Source organism: Scleropages formosus, chromosome 7, assembly GCF_900964775.1.
Source record: "Scleropages formosus chromosome 7, fSclFor1.1, whole genome shotgun sequence".
NCBI classification, from domain to species: Eukaryota; Metazoa; Chordata; class Actinopteri; order Osteoglossiformes; family Osteoglossidae; genus Scleropages; species Scleropages formosus.
In genome coordinates, this window is record NC_041812.1 from 5,337,006 (window position 1) to 5,364,171 (window position 27,166).

Genomic DNA, 27,166 nt, shown 5'->3' on the forward strand with positions numbered 1-27,166 from the left:
GCTTAATGATTTCCTTGCAAAATAGGGGAGAGTAAATGGAAAAAGTGGAGCAGAATTGTCATTAATAGATGTGGAAAGTCATTAATGGACAAACAGCTCTGGCAATTACTTGACAAAAAGAGCCACTAAGTCCAGATAATGTCATTGACAAAAGGTATCATTTCAGTCCCAAAATGCTCGCAGTGGATTGTCTGAGTGGCTTCACTGTGCACAGTCAATAGTTCAACATGTTGTATGTAGGGCAGAATGTTTGTTCCCACTAAGGCAGGTCAGTAGCACAGCCCCACTTGTAGATCTAGATCCTGACACCATGGAGCCACGCTTACGGGAGCTATCGAACACTACGGAGAGGCCTGTGAGGGGTCTTAGTCCTCTTTCTGCAGAGGGTCTGTAGCTGGTAGCATAGTGGTTAGAGCTATTTCCTTTGGATCCAAAAAGTGTGGGTTCAGTTCTCACCTCCAACTGGAGTACCCTTGAGTGAGATACCAACCGATGTCAACAACCACTTGTCCTGTGTGGGGTCATGGTGAACCAGAGCTTACCTGGCAATGCAAGGTTCAGGGCTGAGAGGATACACCCAGGATGGGATACCAGTCTGTTGCAAGGCACCCCAAGCAGGGCTCAAACCCCAGACCTGCTGCACAGCAGGCACTGGCCAAACCCATGCTGCCACCATGCCCCTCCCACTTCCTTGAGCAAGGTACATACCTTAAACTGTACACACACATTTGCAGAACTGCTTGTCCCATATGGGGTTGCGGGGAACCGGAGCCTAACCTGGCAACTCAGGGCATAAGGCCAGAGGGGGAGGGGACATGCCAGTCCGTCACAAGGCACCCCAAGCGGGACTCGAACCTCAGACCCACTGGAGAACAGGACTCGGTCCAACCCACTGTGCCACCGCACCCCCCATTAATGAAAACAGTATTGTTAAATTTATAAACTGGTCCAGTAAAATTACCCACCTGCATAAATTGGTAAATAATTGTAGCCTTAACACTGTAAGTGGCTTTGGAGAAAAGTGTCAGCTAAATGAATCTGAGTTACTGGCCACTGTTGATTTAGGCTCAAGAGTCCCAGATGTAGGATGGTTTTATGAGACAGTGGGGAGCTTTGTGGTCAGGGGTGCAAACTAATACCTTCAGGTTACTCATTCTTGTCCCAGGAGGAGGAGTCTGGCTGCTGTACATTTGAAGAAGGTGCTGTAAAATGTATGTATATGATGTAATAATCACCAGTCACAGTGCGACCGCAGTACTACAATAGACCTAGAAACTGGTTTCAACCACTGCAAGACTCAGCTCATCTTTCGAAAAACTTGTTTGGTTTACTGTAATTACTAAAAGTTGGAGCAGCTGGAGAAGAATGTTGACCGAAACACCAGAGCCCGTTTTGGATGATCCAAGCTATAAAAAAACCAAGCAGTTGATGCTGTGTGTGGATTGCTCTAGTAGTTGAAAGTGAAACTTGTACAGATGTCCCCCCCATACTTAGTTTCGCAGCAACAGTCCTTATCATGCATTTTAGTGCTGTACAGCAGGAGCTAATATAGCGACTAGAGGGCACTGTTCGTCCTGGCTGGAGATGCCACCACGAAGAGCCTGGCATTCGGACTGCAAACGTTTCATCACCAGTCGAGGTGACATTTTCTGAACCGCTTGTCCCAGACGGGGTCGCGGGGAACCGGAGCCTAACCCGGCAACACGGAGCGTAAGGCTGGAGGGGGAGGGGACACACCCAGGACGGGACGCCAGTCCATCGCAAGGCACCCCAAGTGGGACTCGAACCCCAGACCCACCGGAGAGTAGGACCCGGTCCAACCCGCTGCGCCCCCCGCGCCCCCCACCGAGGTGACATCATCAGTAATAAATAAATACTGGATAAAATGCAGTATAAGTGCTGTTTTATCGTTACTAATTCGTAGCACGGAGCAGGGCTTGAACCAGCAACCTCCATGTGAGTACTGTGCAGACCCTAAGCCGCTAACCTACCTACTGCCCCAGTGGTTGATCTTAATACCACTAAAGCCTTATGAATAAGTTGCAAATAAATTGTGACAGCAATAAACCCTTAATTAGCTGCAGGCATTTTTGAATATTGTGTATGAAATCATTCCCGTATGGTCACTAAGAGGATGGTTTTAATGGCCTAAAAAGAAGGATCCTTTAATGAAGCCTGTAAAATTCCCACACCTTGCTGACGACGCGTGTGGCGGGAAGAGGCCACGGAAATTTTGGGAATTTTAATTTGCCTCCAAAGTGCTCTTTCCGACGGCTGCCCTCCCGGAACGGAGGCGACGTTCACAAATCCACGCCGCTGCGGCAGCTGACAGTTAACCTCTCTTCAGCAAATGCGTTATAAACCTTAATCGAGATGCTTCACACTTGTTTTATTAGACACGGGTTTTATTAGAAATTATTAATATGAAAAATAATACCCCCCTTAAATATCACTCATTCAAAAACTAAGATTACAAAGTGCTCTGATGTGTCCACGTTGCGGAAATTGAAGCCCCGTAAATGTTTATCGATGTCGCACCGTTGGCCACAAAATATTTTCACCGTTTGTGCTGTCAAAGGATGGTCATTCAGCACTGTAACTGGTACACAATCTAATGTTAAAATACTTCCTTTCTAAAAAATAAATACAGTTCTTCACACTGAATAAAATTAAGACTGAGTTATAAAAGCACTTTCTCTTCGGTTAATAATACGCTGCGGTGACGCAGGGCACTGGTGTTGAGTTTGTCACACGCAAAGTTCCCGACCCTGGAAAGTCACTGCGACTTTTGGCGTGTGACTGCGACTGGTCCACAAACGCAGAAGGGCAGATGACACGAGGGCCTCCGGTAGAGCCAAACGGAGCCCCAAGTAGCGGCATTTCCAGGAAGAGGCTCGAGCCGCCACTGGAAGCCAGTCAACTGGACCCAGAGCGCGCTTTGATGGCAGAATCTCTATTTGTTCTCTTGAACGTCCTGGAATTTCACAAAAATGATGAACCAGAGCACTATACGAAATTACTAACATCAAATAGACAATGGTTTCTTTTATTCTGTTATGCAAAAAAAAAAAGTTATATTAATGTGTACAGACCATGAGATGTGATTTCAGCTCAGTTCACCTGCAGATTTGACTACAAGAAAGAGCAGTCTCACATCCTGGCAAAGGCTGTCTGACACGGACGAACAGACCCAACTGCGGAATTACGGATCAACGGCGCGTGCGTGACAGGCTGGTCCGTGAGGTCCGCTCAGATGAATGGACCGGACTCCGTGCAGCTCGAACAGTTGCTGAAATTTAAAAGCAGGTGGCGCCGCCGAGGCCGTTTGCGCAGCTCCAGCTGCGCAGTTCATGCAGGCACCGCAGGCAGAGGGACTCCAAGCATTGAGCAGACATCGAATTTCTGGCAGGTTCCGAATGCTCGACCCTGACCTAGGCCTTAAATCACATTTCACAAACACTATTATTTAGTGTCACTTGTTAGTATGGACCGGTTTGTTTAAAAAAAAAAATCTGTTAACATTTTAATTTCTATTGAATCGAATGTGCTATCTGTCATGTAAAATAACGTCTCCGCTTTTGATAAATGGAGTGAATACAAATAGGTGCAACTCATCCATTAATGGAAAGAGCGCACGCAACACGTCCCCGCACAGCCGCATGGTTCTTTCAGATGTAACGGCAAGTGGTTTCTGAGCAGTTCCAGCGTGGGCAGCAAGAAGCCGGTTGTGACCATCGAACAAATTTTCTCAGCGAACGGTGCTCGGTACTTTTCCCTTAACGAGGATCCCACTGTAACGCACGAAAGCTGCTTAAAGTGCTGCCTTCTGGAAACTTCCGCAAAACGCCCACATCAGAAATGTCCTCCTTGCCTGTCTTTTGGATACAAGGAAAAGCCTTTGGAGCCGGGAACTGTTTCCGCTGAGCAGGAAACATCGCAGATGACGATTTCTCACCCTGGTTCTGAGAACGGAAGCTCCAGCCAACAGGAAAGTTAAGGGAAGTGCCGGGGATGGTTGGCCTATTGTGTTACGGCCTTGTCCCAGATGAGGGCTCCACTGAGTCCGGGTGCCAGAACCTGTCTCCCAATGGCAGATGAGCTCATCTGAGGCTCTGCAGAGGGTTTCTGTTTGGGGGTTGCTGTTTTTAAGAAAGGACAGCCTGGTCTACCTACAGACCTGCTCTGGGGTGAGATCACGCTCATGTAAAACGGCCAGGAGTACTACGTCTTTCTAGATGGTCGGAGTAGCGTGGTGCCGGGTAAAGACCGGGTAGAACAGTTATCCTCGGATGAGCAGCGAACAGCTTACAGGAAACGGCATCATCCACGGAGGTTAAGCGTCAGCGATGTTCCTAACTGGAGATCTGGTGAAGGCACAGATCCGACAAACTGCGTCAAGTGTGAAGGCAACTCCGGCAGCAGCGAGACCCCAGGGGCAAGAGAAGGAGCTTCGAAACAACGAGAAAAGAATCTTCTCAGATCTTCTCAATGGGATCCAGACAGGTCGAGCTAGTCATCTTCCACCCCCCGAACCATGGTCTCGAACCTCCTTCCTAGTGTGAAGGTAACGTCCCGGCTAAAGGTTTGCTGAACCTGCACAGCAGCGTGCCCAGAAGGGTCACACATCCTGGAGAGGACATTCCCACTGGCGTTGGGAGTATAATGAGCGCACAGCCAGGTCAAGGTATGAGGGGAAGTGTAGGGAGATCCCCAGGATGCCATCACTCGAGAATGTCCGTCTCAAAGGGCACCAGGTGGTAGTAGGACAGATTGGTGACATAGGCCTCTGGGTCGTCATCACTGTTATCCGGCTCCGCCGTCAAGAACTCCTCGCTGTTCTCGAACCTGGATGTTCGCAGATAAGGAGAGACGAAAACAATGGTGAACAGGAAAGTTAAAAAGATTGCCTTCCGAAAACAAAACAACAAAAATTTTCGTCCCGACGAGTGACGAAAAAGGTTCGAGAATGTTTGCGCTTCCATAAATTCAACTGGCCATCTGGATAAGAGTGTTTTTTTCTGAGCATAAGGAGCACACGGTAACGCACCAGCTGTGCCTCTTTAACCGAACCTTCCCAGCACGCGCAGCAAAATTTCTTCTGCAGTGGTCCCACGTGACATTTTAGCGTGGTCAAAGTGCACGCACATGGTTGCTGAGAGCACTAAACCGCGCTTGCCGCTCCCACGCAGGGAGGGAAGCGGTACTGGGAGGCGCTTCCTGCAGCTTCGGACCCTGGAGAGGATCCTGAATTCCAGGAACCCCCCGGTGCACGGAGCACAACGCCGCTTGTATCGCCGACTCCCCGGCGGGACTGTGTTTGTCTGACTGCTCCAGCGACGGGGTTCACCCTCCGAACCACAATCTAAAGCGCTCGTAAAAATGGTGTGACCGAAGGGGAAGCAGTGTGAAGGCACGCATGAATGAAAGAACTAGTAAACATGGAAAGAGACTATAAAAGTATAAATAAATTTATGACTGAACGAGGGCCGTGAAGACACTCACGGGTGCTCGGCGGAGTCTGTGGATGGGGGTCTCTCCTTGTCTTGGGGTAGATTCTCGTCAAACACGATGGTCTCTGTGTTGGCCAAGCAGAACCCATTGGATCGCATGATCTCTAGAGAGGCAAGGAAATCTGATTGGATAGAACGTCTCAGATCATGCAGTCCACGTTCTGTCACTGGGACACGCGACAAAGTAATATGTTATGAAAAGGTGAAGTGAAGGCTCACCGGATATTTTCACTGGGCTCTGGAAGCACGGCTGGATCTTATGGACGTTGTCGTTCTTCAACACCTGGTCCAGCGGAGATCGCTCGAAGAAAGTCAGCACCACCTCGGACCTGGAATACTGCGGAGGACGTCTGCATGTCACCAGCAGCTCTTCTCCTGCCTAAGGAAGCTCAGAATCTAGAATGGATCAGTGCAGACTGCACTGCTGTATCTGGGGCAATCTTGTGGAAATGAACCACAATGGAATCAGCTGCGTTCCGGTAATTTCTCCCAGTGAGAGCCGGTGCGTGAGTCCGACGCCGAACCGGCACACAGCGGGACATAAGACCTAAACCATGAAAAGCAACTGCAACAAAAAGTCTGCACAGATTTTTAGTTTGGAAGGTCTTCAACATACCATAATAAGTGTGTGTATGCTGTGTGTGTTTATGGATCCTACCTTCCAGGGCATGTTGATAACATTCTTCAGTAGCCGCTCCACCTCGTTCAACCTGGTCTCAATATCACTGGCCTCTTTAATCTTCACAAGCCCTGCAAAAAAAAACGGATAACAATAAATAAAGCTTTAATACAAGCAGTTTTAATACTCCAAATATTTATTTTTTTACCGAGTCCTCTTTTCATCAGACTGACGCAGAGTGCCGGACAATTGAGCAAAGATGATGAAAAACAGAAATAAAAGCAACTATAATGCTTGAAACAGCAGGTAAGTAAACCAGGTGGTAGATGAGGAGAGGAAAACAAAAAAAAATCCCAACCACAAAAAAAGGGTGCAAAATTACTCTCTGGGCATCTGTGCACCAGTAGCTTCCCACCCCTACATCCATCCCACAGTACAAATGAGTAACTCAAAAAACAAATGCAAAATCCTATACAGGTGGCCCCCAATTTACGATGGTTCGATTTAGGATTTTTCGACTTTACGATGGTGAGCTAGCAGTAGACATTCAGTAGAAACTACTTCGAATTTTGAATTTAGGTGTTTTTTTCAAGGCCAGCGATATGTGGAGCGATACTCTTGCGATGCTGGGCAGCGACAGCGATCCGCATCTCCCAGTCTGCTACGAGAGGTGTGTATCAGGTGTATTAAATGCATTTTCGACTTACGATATTTTCGACTTATGATGGGTTTCATGGAACTTAACCCCATCGTAAATCAGGGACCACCTGTAGTGTAAAAAACACCTTGAATATTAATTCACAAACACACACCTTGAATGTTGCACGGTGCCCAGCTTTTATACTGAAATCCTGAATCCCTATTTTCTCCACTAGAATCAGTAGCAACGAAGTGTGTATTCTGACAGGATGCCTCCGACCTTTCTCCCAAAACGATGCTTATCTGTTTCGAACGATGACCTTTGACTGAATCTACAAGACAAATGTCATCGTTGAAGGCCGCCAGCGAAGTCCCCGACCACAGCAGGACAACGGAGAAAAGCGGCAATGGAAGGAAACAGGTGGATCGCGGTGCAGAACGGATAACTCACAACTGACAATGAGCCCTGACCTTTTCTGAGTCCTGGTGCTGGTTAAAACAACCAGCTCTAACCGAGCACATATGAACAGTGATTGTTCAAATATTTTTACACTCACGAGAAATATGCGATGTTGGTGAACGATGATAATCTGTTTTAGGGAATTTTTTCATCCCAAGAGACTTTTTTCCCTGCTGACTTTATTTTCCCTTTACTTTACGCTCGAAGGAGAGTATTGCCTGGAATAGCTCAGCCGGATTGCACCGCAACAGAACCGGCCATTCTGAGACCGTGATTTACGGTTGAGGTCTGGTCAGAGTTCCCCTGCTGGTAAAACATGACCGGAGGTGCGTCTCATGAACAGTTTGGACGGGAGTCCCTTAAGGAAGTGACAACCAGTCCACCAAAACAATTTGTTCATATTACTGTTATAGTTCCTTTATACATTAATCTGACACTTTTCTCTAAAGCCACTTAATGTTGGGATTTTTGACCTATTTATAGTGATTTACCAATTTGTGCATATTTTTTACCGTATCAATTCAGGGTAAGTACCTTGCTCAAGGGTACTACAGTAGGAGGTGGGATTCGAACCTGGGGCTTTTGACTGCAAGTCGATGACTCCTCGTGTATCACTACATTTACATTTATACGTTTAGTAAAGGCTTTTCTCCAAAGTTACATACATCTCATAGAAAATAAAACGTGTTCAATACATTAGCAGGAAAAGAGGCTTAGATGCAGATGCGTGATTCTTAAGTACAGTTAGTTTGTTTCTTTCCACCATATGAACCAATGTTCATCACACGAGTAGCTGCATGAAGGTTTATCCGTGGTTCAACAATTATGATCTGAAAGTTATAGTGCATGAACGTACGTAAGAGATGATGTGCGAAGTGAGTCTGGAAGAGATGAGTTTTCAGACCCTTTTTCAATGCAGACAGGGATTCAGCAGTTCTGAGTGAAAGGGGGAGGTCGTTCCACCACAACGGAGCCAGAACCGAGAACCTCCGTGCTTAACCTTTCGTGCGTGAGACCACCAGGTGAGCAGATGTGGAAGAGCGTAGCAGTCTGGCTGGGGTGTAGCGAATGATCAAGTCTTGTAGATATCTGGGAGCAGCTCTATTGATGCCTTGTAGGCTATAACCAGGGTCTTAAATTTGATCCGGGCAGCTATACAAAGCATGAAATCACCACTAAAAGCTAGGTACAGATCTGATTAATCACACTTCTTAAATGAGATCTGTTTGGGGTAAAAAGTTAATCCGGGCGCTAACCCCTACATTTATTTTGGGTTCGCAGGTCATCGGTCAGAACGACGTAATCAGCAGAACACTGTGTGCTGTATTTACTCGCTGCCAAACTCTCAGAGCAAGAATTTTGCGGGGCGATGAGGTCAGTCGGTTTGGGAGCAGCAACAGTCCCGCCTGCCAGAGTCGAGCGTGCTCAGAGAAAAGGCATCTCGGAAGACAGAGAAAAGCCCCCCGAACAGGGGCAAAAGTAACATAGCCCAGTCATTTCTAACAGGATTTGCAATGATGACATCATTTGTGAGCCTGTGAGGATTAATTCACTTAGAGGCACATTCGTTCAATTGGAATCAAAGCTCCAGCGGGTTGCAGAATGTTAGCGCCTCATCCACCGGAGGTTTTTACGAGGGCCTTTCGATTTTGCGGAGGGTGTGTTACGCAGGCAGATGACACCTGATCGGCCTGCTTCTGTGTCACTAGACTATTGGGACATTATGCATATTGTGCCATTTGGGCCTTGATTATATTTTCACTTATTAATTTTAGTTGATGCTTTTTGCCAAAGTGGCATACAATGTGAAGCTATTTATAGTTATTTACCCATTATACACACATCATCTGAAACCACTTGTCCCATAGAGGGTCATGGGGAGTCAGAGCCTAACCCAGCAACACAGGGCATAAGGCTGGAGGGGGAGGGGACACACCCAGGACAGGATGCCAGTCCATCACAGGGCACCCCAAGCAGGACTCAAACCCCAGACCCACCAGCAAGCAGGACCCAGTCCAACCCACCGCACCCCCTTCCCATTTATTCAGCAGGTTCATTTTTTAGGGTAAATACCTTGCTTAAGGGAACTACAGCCAGAGGTGGGGCTCAAACCTACAACCTTCAGAGCCACAGGCAGCACCACCAACCGCTACGCTACCTGCTGTCCCTGATTAATGTTTGAATTAAAGTGAACCATTGTTATTGCTTGGCAGCTCAATAATTATGAGTGTGTTTATTGAGACTCCAATCAGAAAGCTTAGAAATCAATAGACTCTTCAGCTCGATCGGCAAAACTGCAAATAGAGTGCAGACATTATCATCATTATTTAGTCATTCAGCTGGCAACTTTCTCCAAAGTAACATAATATTAGGTTTGTGTATTGAACAGCTTTACCATTATGTACCCATTTACACAGCCCGGTCATTTTTTACTGTATCGGTGGAGAGTAAATACCTTGTTCAAGGGTGTCGCAGCAGGAGGTGGGTGGTTCAAGCCTGGATTTTGCAAAAGCAAGGCAGCAGCTGTAACCGCTCCTCAACTTGATAATTACAGATACAATTTCATTGCAATCAACCGATCTTTTCTGTATTTTATATACTGACTCTTTTTCCGTCCACCGTCTATTTTGGCCCTTTTTATTACTTCCAGTGTTACTCGAGTGTTCTCTCTCACTGCTTGCTGATCGATCAATCCACAGATATGAACCCAAACCCCATGTGTAATTTTATTTACAAAAAATAATTTGTTTTACGGACTGGTCCCAGTTTGAAAGTCGTAGGTCACTACCTTCCCCTTTTCATGTCCTTCTGAGCACTAACAGTTGTTTTCACAGGAAGGCTCATTTCCTGTCTCGGTACCAAGTTCAAATTTAATGTGCCTCGCTGGCCCCAGAGCATGCTGAGAGATTTCCTCAGCCCCTTCCCAGAACTGCTGCTACCGCTGCTGAGGGTTCTCTTTATCCGTACACTCTGGCGACAGTCACAATAGCGCTTACTGTGCTCTGCCGAATCATACGGCGAGCTTTCACAACAGGTCCGAGTTCAGAACAGGACCCCGCATTCATCACGATAAACTAAATTAATTTTGACTTGATCACTTGCTACTGCATTAATTGGTAGCCTGAACCCAAGATTCATACTGAACCAGACCTGTGCAAAACATCTACGTTGGCATCAACTCCCCTTTTTTCCTAACGACAATCATGCATTAATTCGGGATTTAAAGACAGGATGGACACTCTGTTTACCTCTTCCTATGGTTGTTCCTCAAAGACCATGGATTTTTTGACTCATACCTTCCTGACCATCTCTCTCTCTCTCTCTCTCTCTCTCTCTGGTTCTGCTTTGGCGGGAGCCGCAAGCTCTTCCTGCATGCCGACGAAGAGGCTCACAGCACAGCGTCCAATACCAGGACGTAAATAGCTCTGGTGTTGAGTAACACCACAGGGCAGCAGAGTCCATGCAGGACACAGTCCAGCTGCACAAAGGCAACGCCCATCACACTGGAAAAGATCTGCCTCCACGCCAGCATGCGTCGTCGCGGTGTCCCCCCAACATCGGAAATGAGATTTTCTGCAAACCTGACCTCTCACTTCTCCTCAAATATTAATGTCTCGATCAGATGTCCGCGCTAACTTGATCCGCTTTTATGCATCTTTATCAGTCTTTTTTGTACTTTATGGTATTTCCAAGCTCACGATAACCGTCTTCCCCACAACGTGAACAATACGGGAGAAAATAATGACCGTTGGGGAGGTGTTTTGTTTTGAATCTCTGGCGATGTTTGTTCCTGCAAGGCTCCCCGGGAAGCTCTTCCTGTGGGCCGGAGGCCTCGCCGAAGAATCCTGGGGCAGCATGTGACTCGTCTGACTTCCCCTGCTTTGTCAGGAGTTATGCGCTGGGTGGGAACTGCTCTTCTCATCCAAACAAAGTACTTGCTCAACTTGCCTCAGGATCACAATACTTCTTTTTCTCACCGGCCTCACAACTCGAGTCATCTTCTCTTGCGTTTTTACAGCCAAGAATAAGGATATTAAAGAAATGGTACTATGAGACGCTGCAAAAAAATCCATAATACCTTCAACGGCAGAAATAAAATACAAGCTACACTCACACGGTCATTATTACAAACTACTCAGACAATCCCACATGCTGTTCACACACAGTTCTTACCTCTCATTTTACCCAAACACGCATCAAGACTTCACTACTCACCAAATTCCCAGACAATTCACACAAGACAAGGTTCTCGAAATCTCAGCTGTGAGGTCATCATAATTCAATAAATCAGTAAATATAGCACCTCTCAATTTCCTGTTTCTGCCCTCTCTTTCCAGCGGTGCTCAGTTTCACAAACAATGGAAACCATTTGCTATTTATTTAAACCTCACTGATGGACGTGTTTATAGGATTACTAGTGTCAGACATAGCTGATATAATTGATCAATCAATCAGTCAATCATTGCACTACAGCAACCTTTGGATTACTATTCTCTATATACATAAACCTTACTCATACATCCTTATAAGCATAAACTAGAACCATGGAATGGTAACTGTCTTTTTGCTGTTGGCAGAGGTGGTTCCACATGGGTCTGATCTATTCTACATAGGCTTGAACATGATCAATCAGCTGTGAAATGACATCACACCAGTGTCTTTCTGTTGATGTGCACCCAAGGGCAGACTGCTCATCCAATAAGTCCCCATGAAGGGGGCAAGACATGGCTTCACACTAATACCCAACTTTTCAAGAGTTTGGTTGACCATTCCATCCCCTGATGGAGATGACCATGTAACCACAATAGAGCAAGCACACATCCCCCACGCACACTGTGAGCTGTAACATCAGACATGCTTCTCTTGGGGCAGAGGTCCAAGGTGGATCAATGAGTTGACACAGCACTCAGCTAGAGCCATCGATGATCCCTCACTTTGCATCAACGTGTGTCTTGCCAACAAGCTACATGAGGTGATAAGAGGAATCGGGGCCCGGACTGGCCTGTGGGCTGGTGCAGTGAAGATGAGGAACACTGACACTGAGCCATGTGACCACACTGAGTGTGTGACGTGAGAGTTTAGACATGAGGCACCTTGAGGTAGCACCTTGCACAATGAGCCTAATACGAAGAAGGTTTAAAAGAAAAATTAGGATGATTATCAGGAAAACACCCTTCATTACGAAAGAAACATGGTTTGAGGAAGTAACATTTCTTGGGGAAAGATTTTAATCCACTCATTTGACTCAACACCCGCCTCCACCTCTTTTCTCAGAATTCAAATGCTGCCTGAATTTGAGCTCACCCATTGGTACAGTCCTTGTCCTTGTGGTTGAGTTGGTCATTCAAAAGCACACCGATTGAGTCAACCATCAGCCAAGGCAGAAGAACCCATATATGCACATTGAAGGTGGAGAACTCCTCCCATCCCCTTTGTGTCACTCAAATATTTCTAAATGATGTCACATACCTGCTACCGACATCCAACCTGTTCCATGTTCAGCAGAAATGCAGAAAAACGGGCCGTGGCATGCATATGCGGCCGAGTCAATCTGTCCACCGTCTCAAAGTAGTCATCCGTCTCAGTTATTAAATAGCCAGTGGACATTACATAATTCCCTAAAGACCTGACCGAAGGCAGGCGAGCCCGATTCTAGAGGAGCTCATAATAAGCCTGTGCATCAATGGAGCCCATAAATCATGACCTTGTTTGGTACGCTACACGTGACACTCCGAGAGACACAAACAGGAAGTAGGGGCACACGAGGAGATGACTGCCAGCTGCAGGGTGGCTGACTCCGACCACGATTCATTCATGCGTTTATTTTTTCTGGCACGCGCTCTTATCTAGAACAACTTCCTCCAAGATTCCTCCATCTCAATGTTTCGCACGGCAGCTCAAACGTTGCATTTCTGTGGATTTTACACCAGTGGCGTGTTTTGTATTTCCATTACCATGCATTGAAAAGACTTTCAATCCTTCATGCGCCATCATATACCCAATGCAGGACTGAGTCCTGCACTCAAACATCTCCTGGCACCAAACCCTGGAAAAGAACATTTTAATGAAAAGTGGCCACTTACCAGAACTATATGCTTTTTATTACCATTATATATTCATACAAGGAATTGGGTTGTGTTTAATGCGAACGCGACTGAAAGGGGGATTTGATTTTCCAGCCGCTCCTTTCAGTAACAGGACTTAAATGAAGCAACTGGATGTTTAATGAATGGCTGAGTTTCAAGGTGTTTTCTGTAGATAACGCCGACGCTGCCAATTAAGTACGAAATTGCACGCTTCGCCGCAGCTCTCCGGTGTCCTAACACCCCCCCACACACACCCCTATGTCATTATTCACACATCTCAGCGGTTTCCACATTATGATCTGCTTGGACCTTCTTAAGAGTGCCTGGAATTGGTAATGTTCTCAGAGAAACCTAGCAGGTATGGCCAAACAATCCTGGGCAAGTAAGATGTTAATCATGCATGCAAATGCAGTGGGGGCGTGCACGTGATCTTTGAGTTCACATGGGGGCAACGGGTGGCTGACACCGGCCCCCAGTATAACAGTTCGCACAGGTCTCACGTGTTGCCTGCGTCCTGCGGATCAGTTGGCCCCATTGACACACGGCAAGGTGTTGCTTTCCTCCGCACAGCTGCATTATTAATGGACCCGACCAAAGGCAGATGGAGCAACGACACGGAACGCGAAACGTAACTGAGGACCAAGCAGATCAATGTCCACAGCAATCGGATTATTGCTAAGAAAATGTAACTCTGGCGAGAAAAACAGCAGAATCGGACAACTTCAGCCCCTCCCGCAGACATCAAACCTGTTGATATCATGACATCTAAATATGAATACAATGTAACAATAATGACATCCTTAACTGAAACAGCATACTGCTAGTCAGAAGTAACAGCAGGTAGCACAGTGGTTCCACCTACTGCCTAGACCCAAAAGTTATGGGTTTGATCCCCCCCTCCAGCTGTAATACTCTTGAGGAAAAGTACTTACCAAAAAATTCCTCACCTCCGTAAGTAAATGCCTTAACATTATAAGCCGCTTTGGAGAAGTGTCAGATAAATCAATCATGTCAAGGCGTCTCGTTCCTGCTCTTTTCATGATGGCAACAGTAATTGTGTGATCGAAATAAATAAGTAGTATTGTATAATTTTGTGCCATGTATGTAATAATTATTGGCACGTACGAGGACACGCGGAGACATGATGTAGTGACGATACAGACAGAGTAATAATCATGTCTAGCGACATATGACAATATGAGGCTTATATTACTTATACGCTGGAGAGTTTGTCAGCAGCCAGGAAAGTAGCAAGACTGCCAAGAAGAGTAAAAGCCAGGCGGTGAGCAGAAGAGGGTAAAGAGAAGAGAAGAGAAGAGAAGAGAAGAGAAGAGAAGAGAAGGCGAAGCGGCGCCAGGCGACGCGCTCCGCTCCAGTCCCGGCAGGAGTCCAGCTCCGGGACAGCGACAAGTTAGTTTCGGCGGGGCTACGGACCGTCTATGAGCGGCGACCTGGACAGCTCCCCCCGGTCCTCCGGGAAGGAGTCGGCGAGCCGCTTGAAGAGCCTGCCCAGGTCCGACGAGCTCCGGTGCAGGTAGAGGATGGTGCGGTCCGACCACTCGGTCCGGATCTCGAAGAAGTCCTCCTCCCTGCCGCGCCGGCTCACGATGAGGCGCCGCACGCCGTTCACCCAGCAGTCCTTCACGAACATGTTGACCAGGGAGGTGCCCTCGAACACGGCCGACGCCATCGCCGAGGCTTCACTGCCGCCGCATCGCGCCGAACCGCCAGCCGACGAGGGGGTCACGCGAGGAGAGCATCCGCCGCCGGGCCCGGGTCCGTCGGATCGACCGATCGATCTCCTCTGTGCTTTCAGCTCAAAAGTTCTCCGCCGGCCCGTCCGGGATGGGGGTGGAGGTGGGGGTTCGGGGGGGTCGGGGGGGTAGTGAGTGAGTGAGTTCCGAGGATCGCCGCCGAAACTCCTCGTGCCGTGGTCGAGCTTCCGACGTGGCACCGGGTCCGGGTGCGCTGAGGGGGGGGGGGGTTGCTCTGTGAGTTGAAGGTCCGCGCGCCGCGCTGGCCGCGAGTCCCTCCGCGTGTATGTGTGCGCGCGCTCCCAGCACACACACAGGCAGGACCGACCGAGCAGAACTTCGGCGCGCTCTCTCTCCGCCTCGCGTCTTGCGTCTCGCGCCTCCTCGCCCGCCCACCCCCCGCTGCACCGCTCGCGCCACGGTGTCGCGAACTCTTCTGTCCCCGCGCCCGTCCTCGTCCTGCGCGTCCTCGCCCCTCCCAGCGCCCCCCCCCCCGCACTCGCACCCGCGCCCCTCCCTTCAACGAACTTGTCTTCCGATTCGAGCCGGTCGCCCCCCCCAGCCCAGTCCAGCCCAGCCCGCCCCCCCCAATTTCACTTTCAATTTCAGTTCCCACTTTAGTCTCTTTAACTGACGTGACAGATTCCACACACTGGTGGCGGAGCGATCGCGCACAGGGATGTTCGGTCATGAAAAAAGTACAATGAATGAAAATAAAGTAAAAACCACAACAAAATTATATGATAAATTATAATGACGGTAGTATTTCTTCAGTCCAAGAAGCAAATAAGAAAAAACAAAGTGTGTGTACAGTCACCCCCCACCCAACCCCTTGCAGGAGTGTAAGTTCAGTGCTGTGTGTGTGTGTGTGTCACACACACTCTTCTTTTCCCAGTAAATCAGGTACCAGTTCACTCACTGTCCCTTATTTCTGGAAATTGGAGTCTATATTTAGAAATGTGCAGAAAGATTTGTGTGTCATTTCTCAGTGTTCCTTGTAGTTGCTCGAAAAGTGTCCCTCTGTCTTATAACCCCCCCTCCCCTCCCCTCTGTAATGTGAGGAATGTAACTCCCTTTCTGAGGGCCCAGCTTCTCTCAACAGCCTGTGGGTCCAAAGCGGAGAACCGGCTCTGGAATTGCAGTAAACACGGTGACCGCACTGGAATATTGATTATCCCTCTTGTTTCTCCTTTGACCCCGAAGCAAATTGATTCAATGAATAAAGACACACCAGTCTACCGTATTTTACAGTATTGTTCAACTGAACTGAAAAGCAGACCAAGCACCTTGTCTTAGATTTAAAATAAAAGCAAATCTGACAGTATGCAAAACATTTAGTGTAAAACACAGCACTTCAGGTGTTTCTTCATGTATCCAATGCTTTTCTCCAAAAGAAATTTACATTGTTAAGCCATGTACAGTTCATTTACATTCATTTCACACACTTTTGTCCAAAACCACTTCCAATGACCTCCATGTAGTGTTACCAGCCCACACACCTTACTCACCAAGGTGATTTACACTGCTAGATACACTACTTACACTGGGTCACTCATCCATACATCAGTGGAACACACACACACTATGGGGGGAACTGAACAGCACATCTTTGGACTGTGGGAGGAAACCAGAGCACCTGGAGGAAACCCACACAGACACAGGGGGAACATGCAAACTCCACACAGGCTGAGTGGGGATTGAACCCACGTCCTCTCGCACCACCCAGGTGCTGTGAGACAGCAGCGCTACTCGCTGTGCCAGCATGGCATAATAACTACCCATTTACATAGCTGGGTAATCTTTACTGTATCAGCTGAGGATAAGTACCTCACTCCAGGGTACTGCAGCAGGAGGTGAGACTCAAACCTGCAACCTTGGGGTCCAAAGAGCCGCTCTAACCACTACACTACCAGCAGCACCTCAAAACAAAACCTCTGTAGGTATTTCCTTAAATGAATCCACCCATTTAGAAAGTTAGTTTAGAGTATTAATTGTAATTTACACCTAAATCACAGTTATTGTGCAATAGAAATATTGACATTAAGGACTCCAGAGCAGCAGGAAGAATGATCATTAAGAACATATTATTACTACTACTGCTACTATTATGTTGTGATAAACAGAATACACCGGTACTCGGAAGAGCACGGTGAATAAACACGGCACCCTGCAGGTTCTTAATCCTGGTTGTGGTGTTTCAGAGCAGGTGAGGTCAGCGTGGCGCGTGACCCCGGACTGCACTAATAATAACTGTCTAAAAGTGTCCCGTTCGCTCGGCCCGTCAGCGGAACCGCCCTCATGTCCCCACGCCGGTGTGTCTCGGCAGGGCGATGTCTCCCCGCCGTGTGGGACTCCAAACCACGCATCTCAGCGCCCTGATTCACAAAATGGGTGAAAAGGTTAAAAAAAAAAAAAAAAAAAAGGTGTTGTGAAGGACACCGGGACACCTGTGTTTTATCACACACCTGTATGGCTCCTCGTGTGCGTTCAGACCACGGCGTTGATCCCTTAATCCGTCCGTGTCCAGATGACGTGTCTCAAACCCGGTGCCGGGATACGAAAAGGTCCGCTTTGTTCTGTCCAACCTCGTTGTGTTTATGCAGCGGAAGCAGGTACGGTAACAGTCATCGCTCGCCGTGCTGCCCAGTGTTTGAATTTAACACCTTATGCTTGTTATTTTATCATATTTTGTCAGTTTTTTTGTGCCTTTACAGACATTTTCACAGCTGCTTCATACAAATCACTCGAGGGTTTGGATTGTTTTTCGTGACCCGCTGCACTGGTAACCCTCCCATGAGCACTGAAGTGAACAAATGTTCGTGAAATTAGCCCAATATCTGGCTTACTACTAATATTTTTTTTTTAAATATTTTTTTTAAAAAAGGGGACTGTTTGGGGGACGTCCCCATGTACTGTTGCGGATAAAACACGGTAAGCAATGAAATGATTACGACAATATGTACTTCATAGGGTATCATGCAAGTGATTTAATTTGAAAAATGGGAAACATAACTGTCAGCGTTCCAGCGTTTCTGCAGACCGCAGATGACGAAGATGACGTGTCGCTGGCCGGGCTCAGACGTGTCTTCGCTAATGGCACCTCGTAGGCCATGTGGTCGCGGCGGCGGCGGCTCAGCCGTGATTCGCCGCGCTCGGCCCTCGCGCTCACGACCACTTTGGCTCTTAAAGAGGTCGGTAAGCGATACGCCCTCGGGATTCCGAGAACACGGGCTGCAGGCGACGGGGCGGTGGCGGCGTGAAGCTGCTCTATATCCTGCTGCTGAAGTCCATCCCACTGGCTTCGCTTCTACTTCAAAGTGGGCAAAGAAATAGAGAGAGAGAGACAGAGAGACAAGAGTGAGAAATACGGAGAGAGCGAACGAAATAGAGAGAGAAATAGAAAGAAACGGAGCAAAAGAGAGAGAGGGTAATAGAGAGATAAAGACGGAGAGAGAGAAATATGCAGAACAAAAGAGAGCAAGTCAGAGAAGGACACAGAAAGAGACAGAAAGAGAGAAATAGAGCAAAAGAAAGAGAAAAAAGAGAAAAAACTGAGCGAAAGAGAGGAGGAGAGAGAAGGAAAATGGGGATAATAAAAGAGAGATAGAAACAGAGAGAGCAAAAGAAAGAGAGAAATAGAGAAGGAAAAGAGGGAAAAGAGAAACAGAGAAGGAGAGAAGGAATGAAAACAGAAAGAGAAGGAAAAGAGAGAGGGGGAGAGAGAGAGAGAGAGAGAGAGAGAGAAGGAAAAGAGGGAAAGGAGAAACAGAGAGAAGGAGAGAAGGAATGAAAACAGAGAGAGAAGAAAGAGGGGGAGGAGAGAGAGAGAGAGAGAGAGAGAGAGAGAGAGAGAGAGAGAGAGAGAGAGAGAGCACCTCCACTCTCCAGGCTACCGATAACACCACTTAAGCCCCATCCGTCTCGTCACCTGGCACCTGGTGATATTGTCATGAATATATGAGTGTATAAGTTTTCCAACTCGTGGAGCGTGTGACTCCATAGCAACGGTGACATCAGCCTATCTGAAAGCGCGGTAAAACCCCCCCCCCCGGTCAAGGGCTGCGTGGTGAGGCGACATGTATTTAATATTAATCAAACCAACCGTGGGGCCGTGTTGTGACTTGTCTCAGCGATGAAAGTCATCAGACCATCACACTGCATCACGGGCCGGAGTGTGTGCTGGATGATCTGGTCAAAGGCAATTAGGGCATGAAATCAATGCATCACATTTTTACTCCATCACAGCTGCTTTTAAAGAGAAGAGCAATACATTTGTACATTTAGCTGACAGTTTTCTCCACAGCAACTTACAGTCACGCAGCAGGGTAATTTTACCAGAGTAATTCAGGGAAAGTACCTTGCTCAAGGGTGTTACAGCTGGAGACAGGAATTGAACCTGCAACCTTCGGGTCCAAAGATAGCGGCTCCCACGTCTACAGCGTAAACCACCGGTTGCCTCATCGGAATTTTTTTTTTTGTGCTGGGTGTAATTTTCACCCAGCAGCAGCTAAATGCGTCACAATCAGATGCAGTGTTTTCAAATTACTTTAGATATTTACATTTCGCAGACTAGTTTTTACTCATTAAACCCGTTGCCTGCGTTGCGCTTCTGACAGCTGAATGAGCCTATCGCGAATTTAATACGATTTCGATAAATTCATCCCACTAAAAGCCATTATATAATCATTGAAAGGAGGAGGAAAGGAGGAACCGGTCTGCTGGACTTTTGCACCAGGAGGTTCCATGTATTTGGACGCAAGGATATTTGCTGGGTTCTTAGACGTCGCATTTTCCGTCGAATGTCTCGGAAAAATGTTTTAAAATAATGTGCTGAAAACGGCATGAATTTTCAAAAGAAGGTAATGGAGTCGTTCCAAAACTTTTTCTCGTACCCTCGGTTCTGCATTATGAGAAAAAGATGTTTATTGCCGCACGGTTCCCAGCTCCAGCAAGACAGCAGACCTGCCAAGACCCCGGGACGTCTGCACTCCAGCATCTCTGGTTTCTCACCTAACCAAAATACAGGTGGCTTTGACTTGTGAAGAAGATTTAAAGCTGACCACGAGGAACAGGGGAGAGCGTCCAGGCCTCGAGGCCAGATGTCTCCGCGCACGCAGCCAAGAGGTGGAAAAGCCACATGAATGTTAATGCTACCAAACCGTTGGAAAATACCGTTAAATCGGGTGTTTCGCTGTGGAGGACAAGGGTGCGATCATCAGGGTAATGACCCGGTGCTCGTCTGAGTGGAAATTTAAGCTCCATCATCGCTTCGCCCTGAATCCTTTGCCTTCCTTTAATGTACCAAACTGAGCTCTAATGGTCCATAAGTCTCCATTCGCCTACATCAAGAGGACAGGCCTCTGTCATTACGTTTGGAGGAAGGTCAATACGACGGATGCGTAAATTTTGGGGACACGTACACATGCGCGCAAACTCCGACGGGTTTCAATTTGCCTATGATGGAGAAGCCGATCCATCTGTCTACCGTGAATAACGGCATGGTCAGCGGAGGGGAGCAGCAGCCTGGAGTCGAACCTGGAAACGGGACGCGTGGCGGGGAACACGCTGGACAGGACGTCGACTCGTCGCGTGTCAATCGCGTAGCGCACGTTCGGTCTCGCACCCACGCAGAGACATTTAAAGTCAACCGTTGACCTCGAACACATCTTCGGGCTGTTAAAGAAAAGCAGCACAAATGTGGGCTGAACATGCAAACTCCCGACACGGCGAGTCGGTTTCGAACCCACGTCCAGACCCCTAACCGTCCAACTGTACAACAGCACTATTTCTGACCCCGTTAAACCATGTGGATATTTAAATGAGACCCCGAATTGCCTGGACCACGGTAAAAAACATCTCGTACTTCTGATCGGATTTAATAGCTTAAGAGATTTACATGTATTACATGTTTTAAATCCTCCTCGGCGTCCGCCGCACATGTCCACTCTCACAACCGGTAGCTGCAGTATATTTACCTCCTGGAAATCCATGACTCTTAGTAAGGCAAGTTTATGTAATTTAAATAGCATCCATAGTGGCACAGCTGCACTGCGTTCTCCAAGACTGCACAGTTGATGGTGAGAAGGATTGGTTTCTTCTTGTGGAGAATCAATTGGACTCTAGCTGGAGCCCCAAATTCCAAAGGCGGCTTTGATGCGGGGCTTCCGGAATGCACCTGAACCTCTCGAGAACATCAACCTGTCCTCACCTGTAATAAAAAGGAACTAAAAGCTGGACGGTTGCAGAACTGGTCCGGTCTCACCTCCGGCGGGCGAACAAGGAGATGAATAGGGTGGACAGCAAAGGAGTCTCGAGAGAAGCAGGAGAGGATCATGGGAACATTCACCACCTGGAGGAACTGGGGTTGGAAAAGTACACCGGTCAGCAGGAACTTTTTGCGCCAAGGATGGAGGCCTAATATTTGTCACAATAGCAGTTAATCTTTTATTCATCAGTGGATTTCCATCGGGCCACACGCCTCGGAATGTGTGAAGATGTCATAAAGATGGAAGCTCTAAAGCCTTGGTTGTCACGGTTGCACTGTAATGGCTCCATCTCCGCAGCGCGGCCATTACGCCCTCGTCGTTTCCATGGTTATTCCGAGACACGAGAGGCCGGGAAACGGCTCCGCCGGGGTGTCTGTAATGTGCCCGCGCGCAGACCATAACAGAAAACGCCTCGGCCTTAATCACCTCGCTGCTCCCGGCAACGTGTCGAGGCATCGGAAACTTACGGGCTCTTTAAAATTAACTCTCGCTTGATGCTTTCCTCGTTTATTTGCATGGCTCTTCGCTGCATTGTGAACAGTTTGACGGTGTTCAGTTCTAAAAATCCACTTCCTATGTTTGAATACCAGCTCGATGATAAATACAGGTTATGTAAACATTGAAAGAATGAACAATCCACAATAAAATGATTGTTTAAGATATTCTTCAGCAGTGGGGCAGGTTTTGGGCCAGAAAAGGCCACAGGGCAGGACTAAGGCAAAGGACAGAAGGAGTTTAAACCAAAAGAGGTTTTATTATAAACCAAAACAAATAGGCCCTTCTGAGCATAAGGCGACAAACTGCACCAAAACTCTTCTTATCCAGGCCAGTCCACAGAGCAGCTCCAAGGTTTTCGGGCCAGCCGCCCTTCTACTCTCTACATTTAGTCCTTAAGAGCCAGCAGCTGGCTGTCATAACTCAATTAGGGCAGGGGCAGGTCTCTGGAAGCTGTCCATCTCGATGGCTCCTGAATATTCTTGAATATAGATTAACTGCATGGTCTTTTCCAAAAGTATCAGAGAAAATCTGTATTTTGACGGAAGCTAACAATTTTATCCTACAGATGTCAGAATGATCTAATCCAGATTATCTAGTGATCAAAGACTGGGACCCGGCGGAGTGGGGCCGACACTAAACCGTACAGTAGGCAGCATTGCACTGTATATGTAAGCGTGTTGCACAACGCCACACCGCTGGCGAAAAGGCCCACTCCACGGTCCCGTCCTCTCGAGGGTTGACTGAGGAATGCGTGGACTCATCCCTCGTATCGTAAGGCTCACCACTTATCCTTGGATGATGCGCCTCCCTTTGGTTACTGAGTTCTTATCAGTCCACCTCCCATTTGTCTTCTCAGTCGTATTTCTGCTTCCTTTAGCGCTCGTTTTTCTGTTACCCTTCAGTGCAGCTTCTTGTACAGTTAACAGGGGTCTTTAAAATATTTAGCAGAAATAAACATTTATTTTGACTGCATCCATTCTGTTATTCACTAATCAGCGTGTGAAAGGTCAACAGCCTGTTTTTTCTGTTGGGAAGAAAGCAGAACAGTCATAAATAGACTGCTGAGCATGTGATCAGCCAGCAGTCAGCGAAAATACAGCCCTTTGAAAATTAACTGTCATAAATCACGGAAATGCTGAAATTTCTCAAACTCTGAAACACAGTGCACTAAAAATCAGTTTCCGTCAATACGCCTTTAGGGTACAAGTCTAAGGATCAGACTTCAGCGATGTCTCCAGAGCGACTGACTGTCCAGACCACCACTTTATCACGGCAGATTTAGTTCTCTTGTTGCCTCAACTGGCTGATCAAACCTAAACTAAAACCTCTGCTAAGTCCTGTGCTGAGTTGAACAGCACCAAACATGGGGTTAATAAGGAAGGACTTTACTAACACTTCTCGTATAGCTCCAAAAACGTCTTGTGAAGCTAAATATAAAATAAGGAAGACAACTGTGAAAAGGACTAAGGTACCAAGAATGGCAAGTATGTTGTACTGTGTTTACAGATGTTGTAAATTTTACACACTGATGTCATTCTCATATGATGTGTGTAAGAAAGGCTGAAAGGTCAAGTCTGCGCAGTGTTTCAGTCCTCTTGTGTAGAGCAGATGACGGTGGTGATGACAGCAAAAAGTTTTTAAAAATTACATGTAAGGAGAGTGGAGTTCACTGGACATAGTGAGTCACCAGAGGACAAAATATGGTAAAATACACGTGCTGTAAGTGGACATTATTCTAAAATCAGACATGAACAGTGCACGGCCGTTGGGTGCTCTACTGGATTAAGCATCCACAGATGTGGACAGGGAATTACATAGCGTCTACCAATTGTGTATCAAACTGTAGAAATGAGGGTAATTTATGATTCTGTTTCCAACAGTGTTTAGGAAAATTGCTGGACGTAGTTTTTTATAGAAGCAGAGAAGAGAGTTTGCAATGTTAATACAAAGGGAGGTCTAGAACCCATCTTGGCCGGCTGTGGGGACACCACCTGTTTCCCATAACTCTGCCCCGCTGTCATACAGGGTGACTTGGCCAGCCGCTCGGGAGGCTCAATTCGGCATGGCGCTGCCATCCCTGGGACGCTAGGCTCAGTCACTCAGCATCCCTTCACCATGGGAAATCCATTCCTTTGGATGAAATGACAAAACTTGCTAAAGAACGAGCACCGAAGGACGGGGTTCCCCATGCGATACATACCAAAACGATTTTTATTCAGTCGAGCGCTGTGAAAGCGATGTTCTGGCACGGAATCCTTACAAGGACGTGGTGACGGAGAGGGGTATGTCCGACGTGGGCAGTGACCAGGCATGGGGCAGAAGCGACTAGACTTCGAGTTATTTTAAATAAAATATGGAAGTGAATCTCCAAAGGCAGCCACAAACAAATATCAGTTGGAACGAGCCTGGCTTCCCTAGTGGTCTGAGATAACAGATTCATGTATTAATGGGGGGGGTCTTGGGAACTGGTAAATTTACTGTCAGGATGTCTCACTGGTATGTCATTTTATTATAATAGCTACAACTGCTGATTAAAGTGTCACTGTGTTTACTATTTTGGCCCTACAGAAGTCGGTTTGAACATGTACTTGGGGTGGATTACCTTGGAACTTCTCTGATCCCCTCCAGTGCAATTGCTTGTAAGAAAGACTTTGTTCAAATCTGTACCTCGCGGCCTTCAGGAGGTCCATGGCAATCTGTACGTACAAGACGCAAACAAAAAAAACGTTAATTTAAATGGAAAGGAAATCGCTTTCGCAGCGCTACCAAAAGAAAAAAAAAAAACGTTTAAAGTTATTTCGTTAAAGTTAACGTAAACTCAAATCTTTCATAATTGCAGGGACACAAATCACTGTTTCTGTCTTTCTAAGCCTAACTCCCCACCAACATTAATCTCTAAATGTGATGCTCAGCCTTTATTTTATACCGGCTTTAAGTGGCCGCACCTGGTGCTCATCGGCCCTTTCATGAGTCCTTTGGGTGCAGCCGTTAGTCTGGAAAAATTGGGCATGGCCAGGTAGAAACCTACCCCAAGCGTCCATTGTGGCCCAACAGCACACCCAAAGCTGCACCGTTGAGGCACACACACACACATTGGGGTCCAGGAGCATAACATTTGCCCCAGTATCTCTGGGGTAATAGGAGAGAATATTACAAGAACTTCCATTATTGCAAGAAAAAGAATATGCACGTACACACAGTTAGTTCTGCTTGTAATCATGAATATAGAGGCAACAGTGGATCCAAAAGGAACATTTTATAAGAGACTAGACACCCACTTGCACTCGAAGCCGTCTGAAGTCCGGCCCAGCGCTGATCCGCTCATCCAGCAGCAGCGGTCGGACTGTCACAGTGGTTTGTATCTCTGGAATGTACAGTCGAAAGCCAGGCCTGTGGAAGCCAAGCCAACAAAAAGTGAGCTCCTTTAATACATGTTTTATCCACAGTGCTTGGGAGCCCCCCCCCCCCCCCCCCCCCCCCCCCCAGCCCCACTCAAGCCCCATTCTCTCTGGGCTCCCGTCATGCGGGCAGGAGAATCTAACACAGTCAGCAAAGCGGGGCCCCGCTTCCCTCTTCCTGCCAAACACGTGGTGGAATAATTGAATAGATAGCTACACATGAAAGTTCTGCAAGTCAACAAGCCAAGGCACTTTGGATCCGTTTTGGCCCATCGGTTTCTCATTGCGCATAAAGTAGAGCCAGATATGTGAGGGGGTGGGGGTTTTTCTGTCTGGGGTATTTCAGAGAGAGGAGTGCAGGGGGTGGCTAGGTTACCAGTTCATTCTGGAGTCCGGCGATACACTCGGATCAAGGCAGTCCCCCAGGCCTGGTCCACAGATCGATGGCCGAGCTATTGATAGGGACTACGGACAACAAAATCCCGACCCGCTTTATGACCATGCCCCATTCCGATAACTGTTCCCCAGGATCAGAATTTCTTTTACAGTCCTTGATGTCCACAAAAGTCACTCTAATAACATGGGACCATTAAAGCCCTCCATGCAATTTAACATAAACCCCCGTTTGTGATTCCAAGCTCAATAGTTTACCCTCAGGTGAAATGAGTACAGCGTGTGACAGCAAATCACATCGTGAGCTGATTTACCGATGTGTGGGGTATTACACATAGCTGTTAGGTTTGACAGCAACCCTAGCCAGAGATTGAGCGTGGTAGAAGCTTAATACGGAGTTTGATGAAACTGAAAACACCAGAGATGAGGTGGCATGGTGGCACAGAGAGTAGCGCTGCTGTCTCACAGTGTCTGGGTGGTGTGAGAGAAGAGGGGTTTGAGTCCCGCCCAGTCCATGTGGAGTTTGCATGTTTTCCCTGTGCTGCATGGGTTTCTTCCAGGTGCTCTGGTTTCCTCCCACAGTCCAAAGACATGCTGTTCAGGTTCCCCCATAGTGTGTGACTGACAGAGAGTGTGTGTGTGTGTTCCACTGATGTATGGATAAGTGACCTAGTGTATCTAGCAGTGTAAGTCACCATGGTGAGTAAGGTGTGTAGGCTGATAACATTACATAGATTTCACTGGAAGTTGCTTTGGAGAAAAAGTGTCTGCTAAATAAATATAATGTAGATAAATGGTATGAAAACTTTCAGCAGTAGGTTACAGCAAGATATCTTTCACTAGGAGAATCATACTTTCCTGATTCTATAGTCTAGGGATGGGTCAAAACGAATGTGTGAGTAAATGAAAGCAGCATCCTAGTTTTCACAGCAGGTAGAGATTTGAAAATGTGTATTGAGATTTCATTGGATATTGTGATTCATCCATAGAATAATTCTTGTTTTGTTCTAGGGTGGTTTATGTTGAGGGGCAGCTGGAAGCATAGTGGTTAGAGCTGCTCCCTATGGACCCAAATGTCACAGGGTGAAATGCCACCTCCAGCTGTACCCTTGAGCAAGGTACTTACCGTAAGTTTCTCCGGTAAGAATTACCCACCTGTATGAATGAGTAAACGATCGTAAGTAGCTTAACACGGTAAGTCGTTTCAGCGGTTAATACCAGCTATGTAAATTTAGGTAAGAGAGTAACAAGGAGTCGCTCCCAAACAGCTGTATTACTAGAACATCCAAGAGAAGCTGGAGTGTGTTAACGTCACTCTTACCCCACTGATTCTGCCCTCCAGTGCAAGTAAAGCTGAACCAACCCCCTCCTAGCGTGTAAATGATGTGAGAAAGGTTCAAAAATAATGTGGGCTTCTCTGTACTGAGGCACAGCTAATTGTTCTTGGCCTGACTGTGGAACATTTGCACACAAGCAAAAATATTTAACTTGGAGCCAGTTCGAAGAGCCAAAAGAGAGATCTCGCTTTAGGTAGCTTGAAACG

At 47.2% G+C, this 27,166-nt stretch overlaps 1 protein-coding gene and 1 long non-coding RNA gene across 3 annotated transcripts; both read right to left on the minus strand.

The window, feature by feature from the left end:
• Positions 1-2,416: 2,416 nt before the first annotated feature.
• On the minus strand, positions 2,417-15,555 carry pxdc1a (PX domain containing 1a). 2 transcript variants are annotated; one of them, XM_029253620.1, is made up of 5 exons: positions 14,749-15,555; positions 6,169-6,260; positions 5,730-5,847; positions 5,503-5,575; positions 2,417-4,845 (listed from the first exon to the last, which is right to left on the minus strand). In XM_029253620.1, exons 1-5 carry the CDS (start codon positions 15,002-15,004, stop codon positions 4,722-4,724), a joined length of 663 nt encoding a protein of 220 aa, XP_029109453.1. In that variant the 5' UTR covers positions 15,005-15,555; the 3' UTR covers positions 2,417-4,721. The 2 variants fall into 2 exon arrangements, with proteins under 2 accessions (XP_029109453.1, XP_018613460.1); XM_018757944.2 differs by having other exon boundaries at positions 5,503-5,614.
• Positions 15,556-18,275: 2,720 nt separating this feature from the next.
• Positions 18,276-21,424, minus strand: LOC114910919 (uncharacterized). The gene is made up of 3 exons (XR_003797810.1): positions 21,277-21,424; positions 19,171-19,256; positions 18,276-18,375 (listed from the first exon to the last, which is right to left on the minus strand). It is a non-coding gene; the product is annotated as an uncharacterized LOC114910919 (long non-coding RNA).
• Between the last annotated feature and the right edge of the window lie 5,742 nt (positions 21,425-27,166).

What these genes read in the sequence shown, in the direction of transcription:
- pxdc1a (XM_018757944.2), bottom strand. Translation starts at nt 15,004, where the DNA reads ATGGCGTCGGCCGTGTTCGAGGGCACCTCCCTGGTCAACATGTTCGTG. An exon ending in CAGGTCGCCGCTCATAGACG is followed by an intron (nt 6,261 to 14,748) that starts GTCCGTAGCCCC and finishes TTTTTTTTGCAG; the next exon opens with GGCTTGTGAAGATTAAAGAG. An exon ending in TTATCAACATGCCCTGGAAG is followed by an intron (nt 5,848 to 6,168) that starts GTAGGATCCATA and finishes CGTCCTCCGCAG; the next exon opens with TATTCCAGGTCCGAGGTGGT.